At 39.6% G+C, this 19441-nt stretch overlaps 1 protein-coding gene across 1 annotated transcript; it reads right to left on the bottom strand.

Moving 5' to 3' along the window:
* Window positions 1-7789: 7789 nt before the first annotated feature.
* Window positions 7790-14814, bottom strand: hoxc1a (homeobox C1a). The gene is made up of 2 exons (XM_008413726.3): window positions 13634-14814; window positions 7790-8368 (listed from the first exon to the last, which is right to left on the bottom strand). The coding sequence occupies exons 1-2, from the start codon at window positions 14169-14171 to the stop codon at window positions 8031-8033; spliced, it is 876 nt and encodes a 291-aa protein (XP_008411948.2). The 5' UTR covers window positions 14172-14814; the 3' UTR covers window positions 7790-8030.
* Between the last annotated feature and the right edge of the window lie 4627 nt (window positions 14815-19441).

Genomic DNA, 19441 nt, shown 5'->3' with positions numbered 1-19441 from the left:
GCATGTTAGAAATAATGTTTTGCCCAAATATTGGTGAGTAGGTTTGAACATTTGTTTTTGTTTTAGCCATTGTTTTACCTGGAAAATTAAAACCTCTAAAATCTGCCAACAGTCTTCTTTAACTTCAAAAAGATTTCATTCCAATCTTTGTGTTTAACTCAAGCCATGTCCCCATAACCTTTGACCTCTGTCCCTGCTCTGCATCGTTATTGCCACAGCATAATGCTGCCACCAACATGGTCCACAGTGGAGTGACTGTGTAGGAGACCTACATGGTGTTTAAATGCAGACCAAAAAGTTTCCTAATGGTCTCATATTGCAAAAGCAACTTCTTCTACAGGTCTGCTGCATCCCCTACATGGCATATAGCAAACTGTGAAGGGGATTTCTTCTGGATTTCTTTTGGTGACGGTTTTCATCTTGTCACATGAATAAAACTTCCCAGTAATGCATCTTTTTATTCTGATATGTAAACCTACTAACATACATTGGAGTCTGTGATGGGTATGAGTCAATAAGAAAATGATACGGGTGTGAACACTTTTGCAAGACGCTGTTAACCCTGAAGTAACTTGTTGTCTCGTGCCACTGGAATCACTGCTGTGTGCACGCACAGCTCAGGTATGCAGCATATCTTGCATAGCCACCATAAATCTCAGCCGAGCTCTGTCACCAAAATTCTTGACATACATATATTCTCACCTCTATGTACTGTACATAGCTCCGTCTTAGCCGACCAAAGCCATCTCCTTCCTCAATAAACCAGGTCAACAAACAAAAAGCAATTACGTTGGGCAGCTGCCGCCTGGGAGCGGGTAATTACAGCGTGGTGTGGACAGCTTCATTCTAAACAGGTACTAAAAGCATCATTAATCATCCTCCCGCTGACACCTCACCCTGGTCATGTGACACAAGCTGCTGATGAGCCGGGGAGAGGGACCCGCCTTAGGAGGGGCAGAGCAGCAGCCTGATTGGCTACTTCCAGAAGTCCTTTTAGAGGTCAGCCAGTCAGCACAGATGACCCGCCAATGACCTTGTATCACTTGACCCCTGAGGGCCCAGGGGTCACCCACTCATATCAGTTGGAGAGCAGGCAAAGAGGCCGAGAAGACGAATGATACTGCGAGGGAAGAGGAGGAGAAAATTGGTAGAGGGAAGATGCACAGAGGATTTGAGCAGAGAGACGCAGGGAGGGGCAGAGATGGAAAGCAAAATAGGAGATGTGAGGAGATGTGAGGAGTCGTGGAGTCGTGGAGCACCTGAACATTTTCTTTTATATAAAAGCAGATGATTACAAAGCGTATTTTTACAACATAGGTGCCAGTGATTTTTTTCTTTTTCTTTTTTGCTTCACAAGTTCCTTCTGTCTCATTTTCTATCAAGTGAACCTGCTTAGCGCGGAGCAGAAGCATCTGTACGTTTGTCCTCTTGATGCGGACCCTTCATCGGCGTAAGCGACAAAACAGAAACAGGGCACAAAATGTGGATACCTCTTTCTGGATTCGCATAAAGCAAAATACATCAATTTTCCTTCCTTTGAAATGGAGCCAAGACGGAGGCGTGATTGACAAAAGTTCATGAACTGTCACCTCTCAGAGCATATACCGGCACGGATGGCTGAGTGAAAGATGAAACAAAAAGACACATCTTAACGACCGCAGGGCCAACGTCTCATCCGGGTACCTTTCTCATCTACAGTCCCTCCATCTCAACCCTGCTGCCCCGCCCCTTTAAACACGGCTCCCCGCCACCCCCCTTCTCCTCTCTCTCTCCATATGTTCGTGAATCTGTCACTATGGCAACCTCACCCTAGGGGCAGAGGAGAAGGGGGTTGCCTTCTTTCAGACAAATAAGCATTGCAGGGTTCATCTATGGTGGTTTGTTTAGGGATCATAACACACTGACGAGGGGTCAAAACATGGCTTCTTGGACACATGTTGGAAATAAGACAGTATGTTGGACTGTAAGTGGCTTCTTGCTGGGATAATGTGCCAGAAAAATCGTGGCAAGAAGGGGAAAATTATCTTTTTGTATGGTTGATTGATATGTTCTTTTTTTTTTTTCTTTTGCACAATGGAAATTAAAAAGGCCACCACTAACAAGGTCCCACAAGACTACCATCTAAAGGAATGGTTTTGTTTTTTTTTTGTTTTTTTTTTTCAAATGGATTTCTGTGACATAATCAGCAATAGTTCCCCTGTCTTTGGGAGAAAGATTTCACACCATAGTGAGTTTGTAGAAAAGTAAGCAAGTCCTCTGAGTGGTGGAAGCTTGATGGACAGTTCTCTTGTTTCAGCAGATTTTAACAGTTTTGGACAACTTAAACTGGAAATGTCTGTATCTGTGAAGTACAAGTGGAAATTCAACATGAACACCTTGACAAAATACCTTTACGTTTTACTCTGATTTGTTAGATAAGTAATGCCCTTGTTACTACTCTAAAGTTACATTAACCTAGGCTGTTGGATGCAACAAACTGCCTTACTTTCACTTGGTGGACCCACTTCCAGCTAAGTGCCTATTGGGTGTGTTCAATTTTGTTTAAGAAGTTGAAGCTCGGTTGTAAGAGTGATGTCACAGGAAAGCAAGTGTTCTAGTTGTAGCCTTTATTAGGACCATTTCCAAACAGACCTAGAAAAGAAGAGTAAAATGCTATCATTGACAAATAATAGCATCTTGGGAAAAATTCAAATTTTATTTGTCAGCATCAGGGCATCAGCAACATTAGCACAGGGAAAGCTAAATGTTTCACTTGCAAAAATAAAAAATAAAATAAAATAAAATAAATGAAAGCTTATGGTATCTTGTGAAAATGTAAACAGTTGATATCTGCTAACAACAAGTTTGGACTTGACATACTGCTCAGCCAGAAAATTCCCACGTGTCATTGCTGAAGATATGTCATTGGTAGATTCCCAGCTAAACAAGTCTGTCTCATCAGGTGCGACTCAACAGTCCTTCAAGGGTGGAGTAAACCTTTGAGTTCATTGTCAGGGTTCGTCCAGCGGCATCAAAGATAGTATGATATGCTTTTCTGAATTTAGTAATTGCTTAGAAATGATCCTGGCAGACTCACAAACAGCTGATTTGGTATGCACATACAGACGACATCTTCCGTTAACGTGATTTTGTGAAGTAACATGGTTGTTATTAAGCTCAGAAAATGTCTCTTGTCAAAGTGCAAATGCATGGTCTCTGGTGTTATTTTACAGATAAAATAAAATTTACAGATAAAATAACACCACTGCATAAATTCCATTGCCATCATTAGCATTGCAAGGCTTTGTCTTGTAGCTTATCTCTCAAGTGCAGAATCAGCAATCTTGAAAAGGGCTTATTGTGTTTTGTTTGTTTTTTTTCTCTCCCTTTTCTCTCTAAATTATGCTTGTCTGCAACATTTCAAAGGTCAGTCTAAACAAGTCAGTAAACAGAGGTCACAAAGACAAGGATACCTAAGAGAGGTTGAGCTTCCTAAAGTCGTGCTTCTTGCATATGACGCTCTGCCGCGCCACTCAAGCCCCACAGAAACTGATGCCGGTTAAAATGGAGATCATCTCCATCACAACCTTGACACGGTTTCACCTCTGTGTGCCCTCTCCTCTACTCTCTTCCCTCCTCCCTTCCTCGTGGCACCTTTCACTGACTCCGAGGCCCCACCCTGCCTCACAATCCCACCTCCACACCCCCAAGAGCAAATTTCCCTCTGCAGCCAGAAGTGCTGAGTGCTGCTGTTTGCTGAGTACACAGAAATTCGCTGAGGCTGTAAGCTGTCCCCAAACATCTGCTCCCTGGAGTGGAGGCAAGAGAGGAGGCAAGGACTGGACTGGTGCGCATGCCGCTGAGAGGAGAGGAGAGGAGAGGGGGGTCTGCTACACTGTGTTATGTATGGCTTTGTGTGTGCGCGAGCAGCACGCACATATTTGTGTGTGCGTAAACAATCATTCAAATAGGTGCTTTGTATCCTTTTGAGCGCTTTATTAGTAGCACCTCGGAAACAAAACACATATTTGTGTAATTGTACACACAGGGCACCCAAGTGGGTATTTGCACACACTCACGCAGACAGGTGCACCGCATTTCAACTTTCTTGATGCACAAATTGTTTGGTAGTCAAATATGTGAACGAGACCGATCAGAAAGACTAATAGTGCGTGAAAGTTCTTGCAAATGAAGAAAAAACAGTAAAATCAGACAAGCAGAAAAAAACTGAACCAAAAAAACAAAACAAAAAAAAAAACATGGAGAGCATTCAAATGATCTATGTGTGTAACAACAACAGAGCTATCTGTAAGTGTTTCACATTAAGTTAGAAATGACTTCGAATGATCAATTGATTTCGCTCCCCTGAGCTCTGCCGAGGATATTACATGCATATTATGCATTAAGTTAATTTTGGGTCAACTTCGCATTAATTACAATGAGCTCGGAAACTTCTATGTGTTCATTTAAAACGTAATGCGAGATATTCTGTAAAGGCAGATATGTTTGCTCATTGCTCATGCCAGTCTGCGCTCCTCTGGAGAATTATACCAGCTGCCCACATCAGCTAACTTGCAACAGGATACAGAAAGGGATGGAGGATTGTCAATAGACCCATTCATCATGCACCAATGCATTACTGGATTTACTTTGATGCCTCGCTTGTGTGCTTCATGTTCTATAACAACAAGATGCATGCAGAAGCTTTATTTTTTTATATTTATATAAGTAATGGTAATCATTTAATTATTTATGGGCTTGTTGATTAGTAAAAATCATTTGGATGAATAGATCTCTTATGTGGATTTCAGCACGAGGAGGGAAAGATGAAAATAAAGTTGGGAAAAAATGTAAGTTATTTAATGCCAGCAATGTTTCTACCTGTAGCAGCAACACTTTTAAATCTGAGTTATTCATTTTTTCTTCTACTCTCATCTTTTTGTGCTAAGTGTGCGTGTGTGGGTGCGTGTGCGTGTGTGTGTGTGTGCGTGTGTGTGTGTGTGTGTGTGCGCGCGTGTGTGTGTGTGTGTGTGTGCGTGTGTGTGTGTGTGTGTGTCTTACAGCACAGCAGAGTTGTCAGTCTCTTGAACCAATCGTACATCTTTAGGGAGGAATTACGGAGGGAGCAGAAATTCATCAGGGTTGCACTCAAGAGCATTCGAGCGAAATGTCAGGTCTGAGCAAACAACGCAGCTCTTCTTTCATCAGTTAAGACGCAAATGCTGAAGCTGCCGCAGAATGAAATTAGAGCGATGGTTCACCCAGAAGGAATCAACTCTTTTTCTCCAGCCGCCTTCAGCCCAGCCTTATGATGCACATATATTTGGTTCCTATTTCTAAGTGAATCTGTTAAAACGGTGATGAAGTAAGGCTGAATTTGAGAAGAAGTCTCACCACACACCTGCTGCAAACAGCTTTCTGTGCACTATTGGAACCCTGAGGCTCTGGGGCAAAGAAAACATGTCTGGAGAAGAGGATGAAAGATTCCGTGAAAAAGGTTGACCAGCCACACTTCTCAGCAGCAAGAGTGGACATAAGAGGCCATGTTTTTATTTTTTTTAGAATTATAAACATTACCATAATATTATTATCATGGTATCACTAACATTATGATCATTAGCTTCATCTTCGGCATGTTCCAGGTGACTTTAAGGACAGAGAACATCATTGCAGGTTTTGTTAAACAATCCAATTTAGCCTATTTTGTTTAGATAAAGAGAGTCATAATGGTTTTTGTTTTGCCTAGATGCAAATCTACAATAAATTAGGTGCAACGCTGCTTGAGTCCTGTGTGGATGCAAAGTTAGAACATTTTGAAAAAAAAAAAGAAAAACTTACATTTTTAAATCTCGGTCTTGTGACTATTTTGAAAGTTGAAAAATAGTTATGTCTTAACTTTAAAAATTCATGTAGTTTCATTTTAATTTTAAGTGGTTAAATCAGACAATGTATATATTTTATGTTAGTGTCTTTTCGAAACTAGATGTTGTAATAATTTATTTTAACAACAATGCTTTTTTTATGAATGACTTGATTTTTGTGAATTTTGTAATCCTAAAAAAAAACACTTTGAGGTAACCTTATATGTAAAATGTGCCATTCAAATAAACACTTACTTCCTCTTTTATTTTTAAAAATCATTTACGTGGTAATGGCAAGTAGTGAGCGTCTATTAAATAAATATTTACACATTTTATTAGCGCTGAATCCTATTTAGAGTTCCAACCTGAAATTTTTTTAACTATGTCTTTGAAACTAGTTCAGTGAGTTATATTTAGAAAACCAAACATGTTAAAATACTATTTTATCCAGTTTATAAAGTGAGCCAGATGTAATTTTTTTTTTGGCCTATTAAAATAAGCAATATAGGGCAAAAAAATTAGGTTAGTACTAGGTGGAGAAAATGCATCATCTAGTCTGGTACGGAATTATAATATGAACAATTATCATATGGGCTGGTCCTTCTGCTATTCAGCTCCATGAAATATTGTTGCGTGGACACAGAGACCAATATATCAGAACAAAAGAGCTGGGAGTCACTTGCTGAAAGAAGTCGAATGAAAGAAAAAAAATCTCAGACTCTGAGGTCATCTAAAGTAATGGAGCATCTTTCGTATCTGGAGCTACTGACCGGGTCAGTGTTGTCCCGAGGCAAGACAAGGGTCAGGAGGTGAGAGTTGAACTCTGGTGTGACTGCATACATTTGCTTGGCCTTGCACCCCCCCCTCCCCCACCTTCTCCCCGCATGGGTCCACCAAAACAATATGTGACCAGAATCATTCATTAAATAACCTGGAAAAGTTTTAAATACATCTTTTATTAATTTTATCCCAGTTTATTCCAAACCAGTCTCCACTGCTCCCTTGTGATTCATTTGGGATTTAGCAGCAATAATATCCAGTGCAAAGACGCTAATTGAAAGCTAATCAAAATATACCCTCGCAGAGAATTAATGTGGATGATGGCTCATAGCTTGATATTATGAAAGACATTAACATGAATGAAACGAATTGTGAAAGCAGGAGCACAACAGTGTTTAAGGACCGTGTTTACAGTCATTTACTTTGCATGAGATGAGATGTGAATCTGGGAGGAGTATTGAGCTGCGGGAAGTGCTGGTAGCAGTGCAGTTTATTGGTCGATCCGCAAACCAGCAGTGGCATTCTTTTTTTTTTTTTTTTTTATTGTCTGTTTCTCCCGCGTGAGCTTTCAAGTCCAAATTATCATTTTCTGATGCATGTATGGAGGCGATAAAGAGCGGAACGGCTCCCGATCGGGGCGTTCTGCGCGTTCCATTAACATGCAGTTACAGATGCGTGCAAAAGCTCCCTAGATTAGAGCCTCCAATGAATGGATCACAACGGATCGATACGCTAATACTGAGCGCGGTCGATAAATCTCTCCTCCAATTATTGCATTTTAATCTTGCGTGGATGCGGGATGAAGAAAATATTAAGCAGCAAAAACAAGTTCTGCGAGTCTAACACGCAGGCACGTACACATGTAAAGTATCTGCAAACAAACAAATCATATATATATATATATATATATATATATATATATATATATATATATATATATATATATATATATATATATATATATATATATATATATATATATATATATATATATATATTGCGTGCATCTACACGAAAAACCTGGTTCCTGCAGATTAAAACAGGCCATGCTCGAGTAAAATCAACTCCTGGTAAATGGTCCAAAATAATCAAATAGCCTCCCAAGGATTTCCACGGTCAATTAAAGAAGTTTGTATCTTCGTTTACATTGTGAACACTGGAGCGCAATGGAATGGCATTCATTTTAATATTCAAATCAGAGTTTCAAGTCTAAAGCCGGGGTGGATGACAAATCGTTTTCACCCGTTCTTGCGTGGAGGGAGCCTGCCATCGCGCTTCTCGGGAGTGCAGCATCCATCGTGGTAAACAAATAAAGGTGACGCCTGATTGCAAACGATGCAAACACGAATCAAAACATCTGCTGGCTGGCTGGAGCCGTCGCTCTCCAACGCTCGGGAACGGTTCAGAAGTTCAGGGACAGGTGCAGTTCCCCTGGCCGGGCCCGTCCGGCAGAGGAAGCCGGGCGTCCGAGGTCAGCCCATCCCGCCGCAGTTTCTTCTGCTTCATGCGTCTGTTTTGGAACCAAACTTTCACCTGCGTTTCACTGAGCCGCAAGGTGCCAGCCACCTCCACCCGCCTGGCCCGCGTCAGATACTTGTTGAAGTGGAACTCCTTCTCCAGCTCGGTCAGCTGCCTGGTGCTGAAGCTGGTCCTGGGGGCTCCGTTCACGGCGCTGCGGTCAGCCGGGCTTCCAACCGCCTCCAAGCAGAGGCCCGCACTGAAGCCACTACAGGTCATGTGCATCCTGCCTGGGAACAGAGGGCATTAAAACGGTCGTCATCAGCGTGATCAATGAGGCGAAACACAAAAGAAGCAGAAAAAAAATGAATTAAATTGTGCATGCACACACTTGAAAAGTGTAAATAAATACTGTTAAAACTTCACTAAAATGAATGGAAATCTAATAGTAATAATACTAATAAAAATACTACTTAATTCTCTGGAATAGTAAACATCGAATAAATAATTAAAGGATTAACTGATGGAGGGTGGAGGAGGGGGCAGCTTTCAACAGGCTTTAGATTATATGAAACTGATTTGCGGCGCTGGCTCGGAGCCAGCTTGTTTCCACACTTTGAGCCATAATTCTGTCTGTATGACAAAGATGTATTTCAGAGAACTATCAACTCCAAACACAGCCCAGAGGCAAATCACAAAATCTTTCTGAGGCCGTAAAAACACGCGATAAGGAACTTGCAAAGCGAAAGGCACCGTCAGAGAAAGATCAGAGTCGGAGGCTTCACAAGTGAAGTTAGAAAATCCGAGAACTTTGAATGGACGACGCTCGTTTACTGCAAGGCTATTAGCATTATATATTAATAGATCATCCCATTGTGCAGGAAAGCTGCACTGCATTGGAAGTTGGGTGATTCACATAACTGTGTTGCATTAACAGTCCATTAACTGTATTCATCTGAATCATTTGTTATTTGCCTTTGGGTGTTTTTTTTGTGTGTCAATGACAGTTTAACAGTTTACAAATCCGTTCAAATGCTGCATAATGACAAATGCCCCCACTTTTTTTGTTGTTGTTGTTGTTTTTTGTGTCCTCTGAGGTTTCTGGGTTACACATTAAAGGATCATCTGTGCTACTTATCTGCAATGAATGACAAGGACCGCAGCTATATCTTGATTTTTCACCGCTGACACTGTGGCTTGTCGTCAGTGTGTCTTTTGCCTCTGAGAAGATGCTGCTGCTGCTGTATAATGGAGCCAGGTGTGGAGTAATTCCTCCCACCACATTTCATTGAGAGGAAGGTTAACAGGCCTCCAGCCACTTGCAATAGCACAGCAGATGGAAAGGTCAGTTATGGGATAAATGTCAACATCTGTGTTTTAAAAAAGAAAAAAAAAAAACGAATGGGATGAAAACCAAGTTGCACTAGGAGGCAGTGAACGTGAGTGACCGAGACACAGACACCGTTAGTAATTAAGAGCCTAAGCTTTCAAAAGTGCAAATCGCGTCCACATTCTGATTAATGGCTGCAAAGATAATAGAATTGATGCCAGCCAGAAGGCATAAAAGAATCAAACTAAATATTTGAGGAATGACTTGCATGCTTAAAAATAGCCAACCAGCAAAGAGAAGGGAAGGTCCCCTTCTCAAGCTAAGGAGAGCAAAAAAGAGAAGGGGGAGAGATCAATACACATTGCCTCAGTCATCTGGGCATCCAGCCCACAGTAATTCAGGTGCTGTCAAGGCATAATTGAAGAATGACGCACAGGGAGTATATACACCAAGCCAGGAGATCAGGTTACAGCAGGTCTGTGGAGACCTTTCTGCATGGAAGAATATATTCAGGACTATCTTTTGTGCCAAAAGCCCGATGCAACCTCTAGAGGAAAGCACACTTTCACTAATGATTTTTTTTTTACAAGTTACATGGCGATACTAATGAGCTACTCCTACAGCTCATCTCCATCAAAGAGATGTAGAAAGATGGCAGAGATATCAGCAAAGCTACAAAAACAGTCATGTTTTTGTTGTGTGGGTGTTTGACAGAAAATGATTTTTTTTTTTTCCCAGCGCACAGACTCGGTTCAGAAGAGCAGCTCTTATGATAGGATAGAGTGACTTTCAGACCAAAACATGATCTGATAGACAAAGAAAATCACTCTCACGAGTTTATTGTCAAAAATCCAATATTTGGGATATTCACATGGAGATAAATCAAACTCAAGTTTTCTTAGTATGCTAACTTTAGGACTGTATGAAAATTTAACAGAGTTTAAAATCACATGTTCTCCAAGTTGAACTTTTAAAGAACCACATAGACGATCTTCAGGTGATTTTCATAAATCAAGTTCGATTTAAAGATTATCACTTTCTATATTGTCACCTTTGTTGTCACAAGACAGAAGCCAGTTGTCCAAAAGTGAGAGAAGTTTTGTTGAGGCTGTTTTTGATGTTACCATGCTTTTGTTTAATAAGCTTATAAGCAACATTTTATACTTCTACTTGTGATAATTGGGATCAAAAGTCACTGAAAACTTACTTTTGTGGGTTTTAGCATAAAAAAAAGCCATAAGTTATTGGTCAAGATATATTTTTAATTAGCATGTGCACAGAAACACTTGTATGTGATTTGAAGCACATTTTAATCACACCAAAATAAATAGTTATATCTGTTTGAAGCAAAATTAGAAAATTTACACCGTAATCAAGGTTGGTCAACTGTGTAAGGAATCTACTCCCCCACTTTGGGCCCCCTGATCAGCAGGGATTAACAAAAGAAAATAGAGCTGAAAACAAAAACAGTATGATTCTGTAATTCTTTAAAGTGTTTTAATTTTTTTGAAAGAATTACAATTTTTCCAAGTTTAAAATCGAAATTTATGTAGGTTTACCAAAAAAGACAACATTGATTGATGGGATTATGCAGAATATAAAAAAAAAATTGCAGTTTTGCAGTAGCTCTCATAATTCAATGTCTAGTTAAATAATTTCTGCCTATTTTACCTCTTCCATATTAGGTTTCAGTGTAACTGCAAACTAAAAAAATAAATAAATAAAAAATAGCTGCTACCACCACCTTCCTGACTTTTTGTTCATTCATGGTGTTTTGACTCAGAGGCTAAAAGTTCAGAAACAAAAGGTGCGCATCATATATTTAATAAGGATATTCACAAATGCATATTATAAAACTCCTGAAGTGATTTCTCATTTTAGTCTGTTGGAAGTCCAAATTGAAATGTCATAACATTATCAGAGCCAGCCCAAGGTATAAGCAAGCAAAGCTTCAGTTTTGGGTTACCTAGGCCAGAAGCGGGCCTCGACTCAATGTTTGTTCAAATCAATTGGGGTCAACGGTTTTGCTGGAGTTATTTTGTGTCTCAGAGGCAGAATGCTCTGAAACACCAGGGTTGTCATAGTTTTAATAAGGATGTTCCAAAAAGTGAAAAAATTATTTAGATTAATATCAGTGAAAAGCTCAAAATGTAAAAAGCAAGCTATAATCAGAGCCAGCCCAAGGCATACGCACTCTAAGATAAAATCTCAAGCCAGTTTGGATTACTAAAGATGCTGCACCTCTAACACAAATAATAGACCTTTAAAATTCAAATTTGCGGTATATAATTGTGGGAATTTTTTTTATAGAATTTTATGTTTTCACAATCTAAACTTTAAGTTTTAAATTTATTTTATTCATTTTTATTTTTTCCAATCAGGCACATATGCAAGTTGAGATCTCATTTAGGGAAACATTCATAGTTTCAAAGTTATTTACATTTCATAATGCTAGTTTAATCGTTTCTGCTGCTTGTATCTGTTGTGTAGTAAGAGTTGGTGGTGGTTTCAAGTAATGAAACTGCAAACTAATATATACCAAAAAAATGTCCATTTTCTTCCTGACACTTTTTTTTGTATATTTCACCCAGTAATAATTAAATAAAATGTTTTGTGGATAAGATGCTAAATGACCCTTTTGATTTGTGTCAATTGGAAGTTGAACATTTTGAATTTTACACCACAATCAGAACCGGCGCAAGGCATGAGCGAAGTAATCGATTGGGCACAAAATAGAGATTCTAAAACTTTCAGTTTGTACTCGTGTTCAAAAGAACATTAAACATTATTTAAAATTCTTTGCAACATGGCATTTATGTGAATTTAAAGGTTTACTCTAACTGAAAAATGTTCAAGCAGGAGTCACACTCAGAGAAAATAATCCTAGTCTTGACATTCAGACAGTCAGAATTTAATCTGGCTAGTTTAGCATTTTCTGCAGTTTGATTCATGCTTTGTGCACATTGTGACTGCAAAGAAATTAATAAGTAATTAACAATTAATGCCTTCTTTCTGACTCTTCTTGGTCTTCATTGAAATGCTGTACTCCGAACACAACTGGAAGATAGATCAAATGATAAGTCTACCTTTTAACAGATATTGTAAATTGAGCCCCACAATTTAAAATCTGCTTCGGGGCCCATAAAATCTTGGTCTGACTCTTATCCATAGTGATTCATAAAGTCTAACATCAACTGCTTTACTCCCTAAGTTATAAATCTAGAGCTTACAATAAAGATTATGAGGAGATACGTTTTGTTGTTGTTTTTTCTTTTTCATTTCAAATGTAAATGTTGTGCATTTCTTTTCAGAGGAGTTCTAATTGCTGAGCATCACAAAGGCTGCAGCAGAACGAGACCACCACTGGTGTAAATATCCCTTCAAGCTAAAATTTATAACACCCCAACCCAGGTACAGTGTCCAGTCAGTCAAGTGACACTATTGATCAGGTGAATGATCTATATGAGATCCCATCACTCACACAAATTTCAGGCATTTCTTCACATTAGTACCTGATTGGATATTTCTAAGGCCAGTGGGGTAGGGGGGGGGGATATATGTATTCTTCTTCGGGCTCTCTGCCCAGAACTCATCAGTCAATGAAATGATGATCTGTGACAGCAATTATGTTAAAAAGGTGGACACATGTAAAGGTGCTTCAAACTGAAATCAATACACAAGGGCTTTCATTATAAACAGACAACTAATCAATACTTGGGGAGCAATCCAGCTTACAAGAGTAAGTTTTACTCAACTTCCTGTGAATCTGGACAGGCAGTGGTGTGTTGCATTATTCAAAGTCTGCTGGTTAGTAAGAGCCGGGGTAAATAATTTATCACCTTCTCTGGGCTGAATGTACACTGAGGCTGAGCAGGCCCTTTCTCTGGGTCTCGCCCTCCCTCTTTCTGTACAATCTGCTGCGTGGAGCAGGAGGTGGAGCAAAGCAATGAATAACCTCACATGAAACCGTTAAGGAAATCGTAACTGACTAAACATGCGCATATTCAAATGTATCCTGAACAGTTACTGCTGGCACTTTGAACGTGTTAGTTTCAGGGGTTTTTGTTGTTGTTGTTGTTGTTGTTTTTGAGAGAAATTCGTGTCTCACGCTTTTTGTTTCAAGATAAAACTTCAGCAATATGTCCTCTACTATTAAAGTTGTCATATGTATTTGGAAGAATGAAACCATAAACACGCGCTCAATGATCTCTTATGGAAAACTTACTTGTTCGATGTTGACTTCTTTTCACCCTCATCCACTCAAAAGTTTTGCTCCTGTTGTCCATAGCAGCTCCACTACAGTCCAAACTTCCCACCGCGACTCCAGAGTTAAAAGAGGAGCCGATTTCTTCTGCAAGTGACCCAAAGCAGCAGTGATGCGTCTCGGCGATCGACCCCTTTGCCATGCACCTCCAGGTGACGCGGGAGGAGTGCGGGGAGGCCGGTGTAGGGAGGCTCTCTGGCGCTCCACATTGTGGTGGGAGAGGAAGGGGGGCAGCACTGCTGTCCGAAGGGGCGCACAGAGGCAAATAAAATCCAGGAGCTGCGTCCACCTCGAGTTCAGAATTAGACCTGCCGCCCGAGTCCAGCACCGTGACCTCGTTTGCAAAGAGCCGAGGGCTGCTTTCCCCTCCTGATAGGATGTCATTATCACCTTTCCCCTGCATAATCATTGGACGGGAGTGCAGTTCATGCCCGGCCTCTCTTACATCCAGAGCCACACGGTCAGGCGGCTGGACGGGGCGTGCAGGGAGCGAGGACATTCCTCAGAGGAGAACCATGCAGTCCCCCCTGATTGATGGAGATGACGTGCCCTCTCGTTCTCGGCCAATAGCCGGACATCTCTGTCATCAGGGGAAGACGACGCTGAAACCGGCCGAGCGAGCAGAAAGCTGCGCACGACCTGAAAGGACAATAAGCAAACACGAAGGGGCCTTCACAAACCCCTCACCTGTCCGGACAGGTAGGAGGTGACGCCATCAACAGTAAGCTTTCAGATCAAGTTGTGCATCAGACCAAACATTTGTAGAAAAAAAGATTATCTATCAAGGCAACAATAAAAAAAAAGAAGGAAAAAGCCCTTTCCCCGCTCAAAGCTAAATTAGCATGATATAAGACCACATTGAAGCAGCTAATGGATTATGTAAATGCGCTACCTCTTTTTGGAAAAAGAACAAAAAAGAAAAAAAACGAAAGGAAAAATAAACTATACGATGTCTCTGTTCGGAAAAAAACTCCTGGGTTAAATGTGAAAGGGACATGTAATGGGTTCAGAGGTCAGGCAACTGGTATTTTAAAAGTTCAAGAACAGCAAAATAATTATTTATTTATGGAATTATGTAATAATAATAATAAAAATAATAATAATAATACACTTTCAACAGGGAATAATAAATAATGCAAGGCTTTCAGTGACAAAAATTTTGGAACAACACTATATATTATATACAAATGTAGGATCACTGGACTGACATTAAATGTAACATTTTTTAAAATATAATATAATATAATATAATATAATATAATATAATATAATATAATATAATATAATATAATATAATATAATATAATATAATATAATATCCAGTACATAAGGCATGATGAGCAGCTATTGGATGGAACAGAAATAAAAGTGAAAAAGTTTCAAAGTGCAACTCTGACCTACTTTCAAATCAGTATAAATAAATCAACTGAATGGAAGTGACAATATTCCTAAAACATACAAAATGTTTTTTAAATAAATATGTTAAAAGTGTATTTATATTAGTATTCAGAAAAAAACTTATTTTGAGCATTTTAGACATTTTAGAAGTTTTTTTCCCCTCAACCATTCAACCTTGTAAACCATTTTTTTCATTAGCAGGTTTTATTTAACTTTGGTAGTTTTCAGGAATCCCTCGCATGACTGATGAAAAGTAAGTTAACAAAAATCTTGCTTGTAATCTGTACGTATTGGTACGACTTATTCAATTCAGCTGTTCTTGAGATATATTTGCAAAGAAGTTCAAATGAACATGTTAAATATTCTATCGATTAATAAATAAAAGGAGAAATTATAATTATTAATAATAATAATAATAATAATAATAATAATAATAATAATAATAATAATAATAATAATAATAATAATAATAATAATAATTTGGACCACTAACAAATTTCCTGGCTCTATTTCGAAGTATTTTATCCAAAATGATTTAACCTCAGTTCTATTAACTTTTTTTCTTTTTAAATCTTCGAACATTTTCTATGTATTTTAAGTTTGTAGTAATTACAAAATAATTCAGCGTAATGAACAACTCCTAACCGCACTCTTACAACGCAGAAATATGGTCTCAGCTGTGGGAGTTAATGGGATTCTACAGGCAGCGATGTGCTGAATGACTGAGTGCAATATATCCCCCTCTCTCCGTGCATTTGCATGGCGCGCGGATCCATCTTCGTGTCAGCTCGGAGGTTACTCAGGGTTCACGCGCTCGCTTGTTTCTCTCCTCCGCACTCAATAAATAAATCTCTGCAGCTTTCTGTTTACCGCCTGAATATAAATTTGTTTGCAGTCGATCGAAGACCTGTGCGGAGGTATTAGAAATTGTATTTCTGTAATGGCTTTCAGCAGAGGGAGGAGGGGGTGGGAAGAGGCTACAGAAAGGGAGTGGGGGCAGGGGGTGCAGGGGGGGAGGAGGAGGAGGGAGGGGGAAAATAAAAACAAGTGCTAGCAACCTCTTTTTTTTCCATTTAAAAAAAAATGGCAGCAGCCTCATTCTGTTATACCCCCTTTATGCCCCAGATTACATTTAAAATAACATGCTTATATCATAGTACAATAAAGGCAATCTATTTACATTCCTGTCACATATTTGTTTTGCAAATTTGAGGTTTTGTTTTACATAAGAAGCACATTTTGTTCAATAACACATCTTTAACTGATATTTCGGAACCGCTTCCATCCAGTAACCCAACAGAAACGACTTATTTTCATTAAATCAATGAATTCTTTTTATTCTCCATGAAGCAAACACTTAAGCAAACAATATTGAAAAAAAAAATATATATATATTTTATCTTTACAGAAGGAATTTCCATCCTTATTACAGCGGTGCCTTTATAAGGGATGGCCAGGAGGGTGCTCACAAAGCAACCATGTTGAGGCAGAAATTATAGTATAACAACATTTTTGGACTTTTTTGACAAACCTCAAAAAACAACATATTTCTAGTTTTCTTTTTTCACCATATACCAGAAGTGGACTGATCTTATATTGGAACATGTATCAAGATTAAAATACTCGAACTTTCCCAATATTTGACCTAAAAATAGCCTGATATAGTTTGTGGGTTAGAAATAAAAAACAGATCTTCAGAAAGAAAGAAAAAGTAAGAAAGATTGAAAAAATTTAAAAGGAAAAAAAGAATAAAGAAAAGAAGATATAGAGAAATACAATATAAACATACCAATTAATTACCACATAAAAATGCACCCCAATGAAGCTCTCTGTCCTAAACTGGAAAAGTATGATATAATAACACGGATCCATCCAATTTATACTGGTGTCCATTAATCCCACCCCGGCTAAAATCACCACAGCCAAGCCTCGGTGCCACTGTTGACTGCAGGTGAGGTAAACAGGGCAGCTCCTGGTGGCTTTGTCAGGATGCTGGAGGACAGAGAGGATATTGACTGACGCTAATTTGTTTTGCGTCCATGGTCCGATGTGTGTCAATAGGGAGTCAAGGTCCTGGGATCAGCCCGGCCGTGCTTGGATTAGCTCCTCAGCTTGGCCTGAACCTTGCTGACATTATGATGCTGTGGCCGCTGTTGACACAGACCAGCGCAATAACGTCGAGTCTCATCATGTGTCAGGCCTCGACCCTTATAAAACCGAGAATTAACCCGGTAGCGGTCCAGACTTGTAAATGGAGGCAGTGCAGCTTAAACGCGATGAAGATGGCAGACATCAGACCCTGGGTTTATGGAGCGAAGGCTCGTCTGGCGTTGTGATTGAGCTGTAATACAGTGTAGGGACAAAAAGACACAGTGCAGGTGAAAACGGTGAAATGGGAGACAAAGGGTGGAGGGCTGATGGAAGTGAACCACATTGACCCATTGAAAGATGGCTGTGTGATTGATAGGGCACGTCTGCTTTCTTCAAGTATTGACATTTTTGACAAATTGTGATGTCAAATGAAAGGTTCAGCTTCGCCCACACGCAGTCCTGGGAATATCTCTCCAAAACAAAGGAAATGAATCCACTCACAGCAGGAAATTCTAATAATTGTCTTTGCTCCGTCGTCGAATCATATGAAATCAGTCGCGGTGCGCGCGGCTTCATCGTATAAATCCAACTCAACTACTCTGCAAATGGCAAGGGGGGCATCGCAGACAAAAGGCACCGTGCACGCGAGAGGCTCAGCAGTGTGACGATGAAGCAGTGCCTCGCTAATGCCGGGACCCTTCCACAGCAGCCTGCCGAATATACGCGCTGCAGCTCCAGTGAGCCAAGAGGCTCGGAGTCGGCACAATCCCAAACATCATGACAAGTCATCAGTCATCTTCCCCCTGAGCTGCTGTGCACACTTGTGTGTTTCCGGCGTTCTTACTGTGGGAAATGAGCAGGGTTAAACATGAAACAGGAGGAAATGCTCATCACTGCAGCTCGACTGTGCAATATTCTCCCTCGTACGGCACAGTGTTAGCTGCAGGGAAAGACAAGGAGTTGTTTTTTTTTTGTTTTTTTAATATTATCCTTCTTGCTTAAACATCCCCTGCTTGTTCGCCATGCAGATCAGCTGTCTGCTGTGCTTACTAATCATGGCTAATAATGAACGACTGATGGAGAGACGGCGCGAGATTGAGGCTATTGGGTGTAAGGGGAATCTTCAAACAGAAGCTATGCACGAGGAAGAAGACTTAGTTTGATCATCTTTTAGAACTTTTAGGGCTACATGCTGTTTATAGAAAACAACAAATCATCTGTGTCAGTTTGTTCCTGCTTGGCGCCGAAGCTGCGTGGTGTTTACAAGCTAAACCCCACACATATTGCTTAAGAGCTCTGCAGCTCCTACAGAGGGATTTTTGTGCATCATTTAATCCAAAACTGAGCCTCGTATTTCCAGTCTCTTTGCAATCCAAAGCAAAATTAATGTTTTGCAGCACAGCATGAATTTAATAAACCGCAACTCTGTAAAACAACTGTTTTAACACCAGTTCCATTTATTATAGGCAGCGTAAAGAAAGAGGTGTTATGTGCAATGTCTTATGTTTAAGTTTGTGCGCAATTAGCTTTATTTCCTCCGTGTCCACTGTCCCAAAGAACCCCGTGCTGCACATTAATAATAACAACAATCGCCGCAAAACTCATCAAATTTTTATTTCCTAAAACACTTGTTTTTCTTTATCGCTGTCCAATTTGCAGACGAGGTTTGCGCGCTAACTCTTTGTGCTGCAGCTTGCTGGGCTTGTGCTTTTGATGAAGGCAATAAAATATTTATTGGACTGTAAAGCAGAATTATTACACTTTAAAAGGTTATAATTTCACATTTTACATTATAAATAATCCACTTGTATGAACAAATGTGTACTAAACTGTCGGTTTATTAGGTACAATTGGGGAAACTAATGCAATCTTATCTAACAGCGCAATAAATCCTGCCCTATAAAGATGCCGTTGTGTTAAAAACAGTTTTAGAGAAATGTTGAATCAAGTGTGTGATTCTTATTTTGAATGTTGTCAATTTTGCAGCTGTTAAACATGCTCAGTTTATCATTTCGAGTGCAACAAAGATGGTTAAAATGTTTAGTAAGTAAATAAATAATAAGTGAAGTCTGGAACAATAGGAAGGAGATATGCTTTATTAGATTTAATAATTTCAACCCACTGGTGCTCTTGCATATTATTGCATTTAGTGCAATACTTTTGCTCTCACAACAGCGCTGGAGCCACAAAAGCTCAGCGACTCAACTTTTGGCAAGTAGAATGTTTAAACATTATGACTCTCCTTTTGACAACATGCTAAAATGTTGTGGTTTAAAGACT

The sequence above is a fragment of the Poecilia reticulata genome, chromosome 7 (assembly GCF_904066995.2).
Source record: "Poecilia reticulata chromosome 7, P_reticulata-male-v2, whole genome shotgun sequence".
NCBI lineage: Eukaryota > Metazoa > Chordata > Actinopteri > Cyprinodontiformes > Poeciliidae > Poecilia > Poecilia reticulata.
This window is presented reverse-complemented; position numbering and strand designations above follow the sequence as displayed.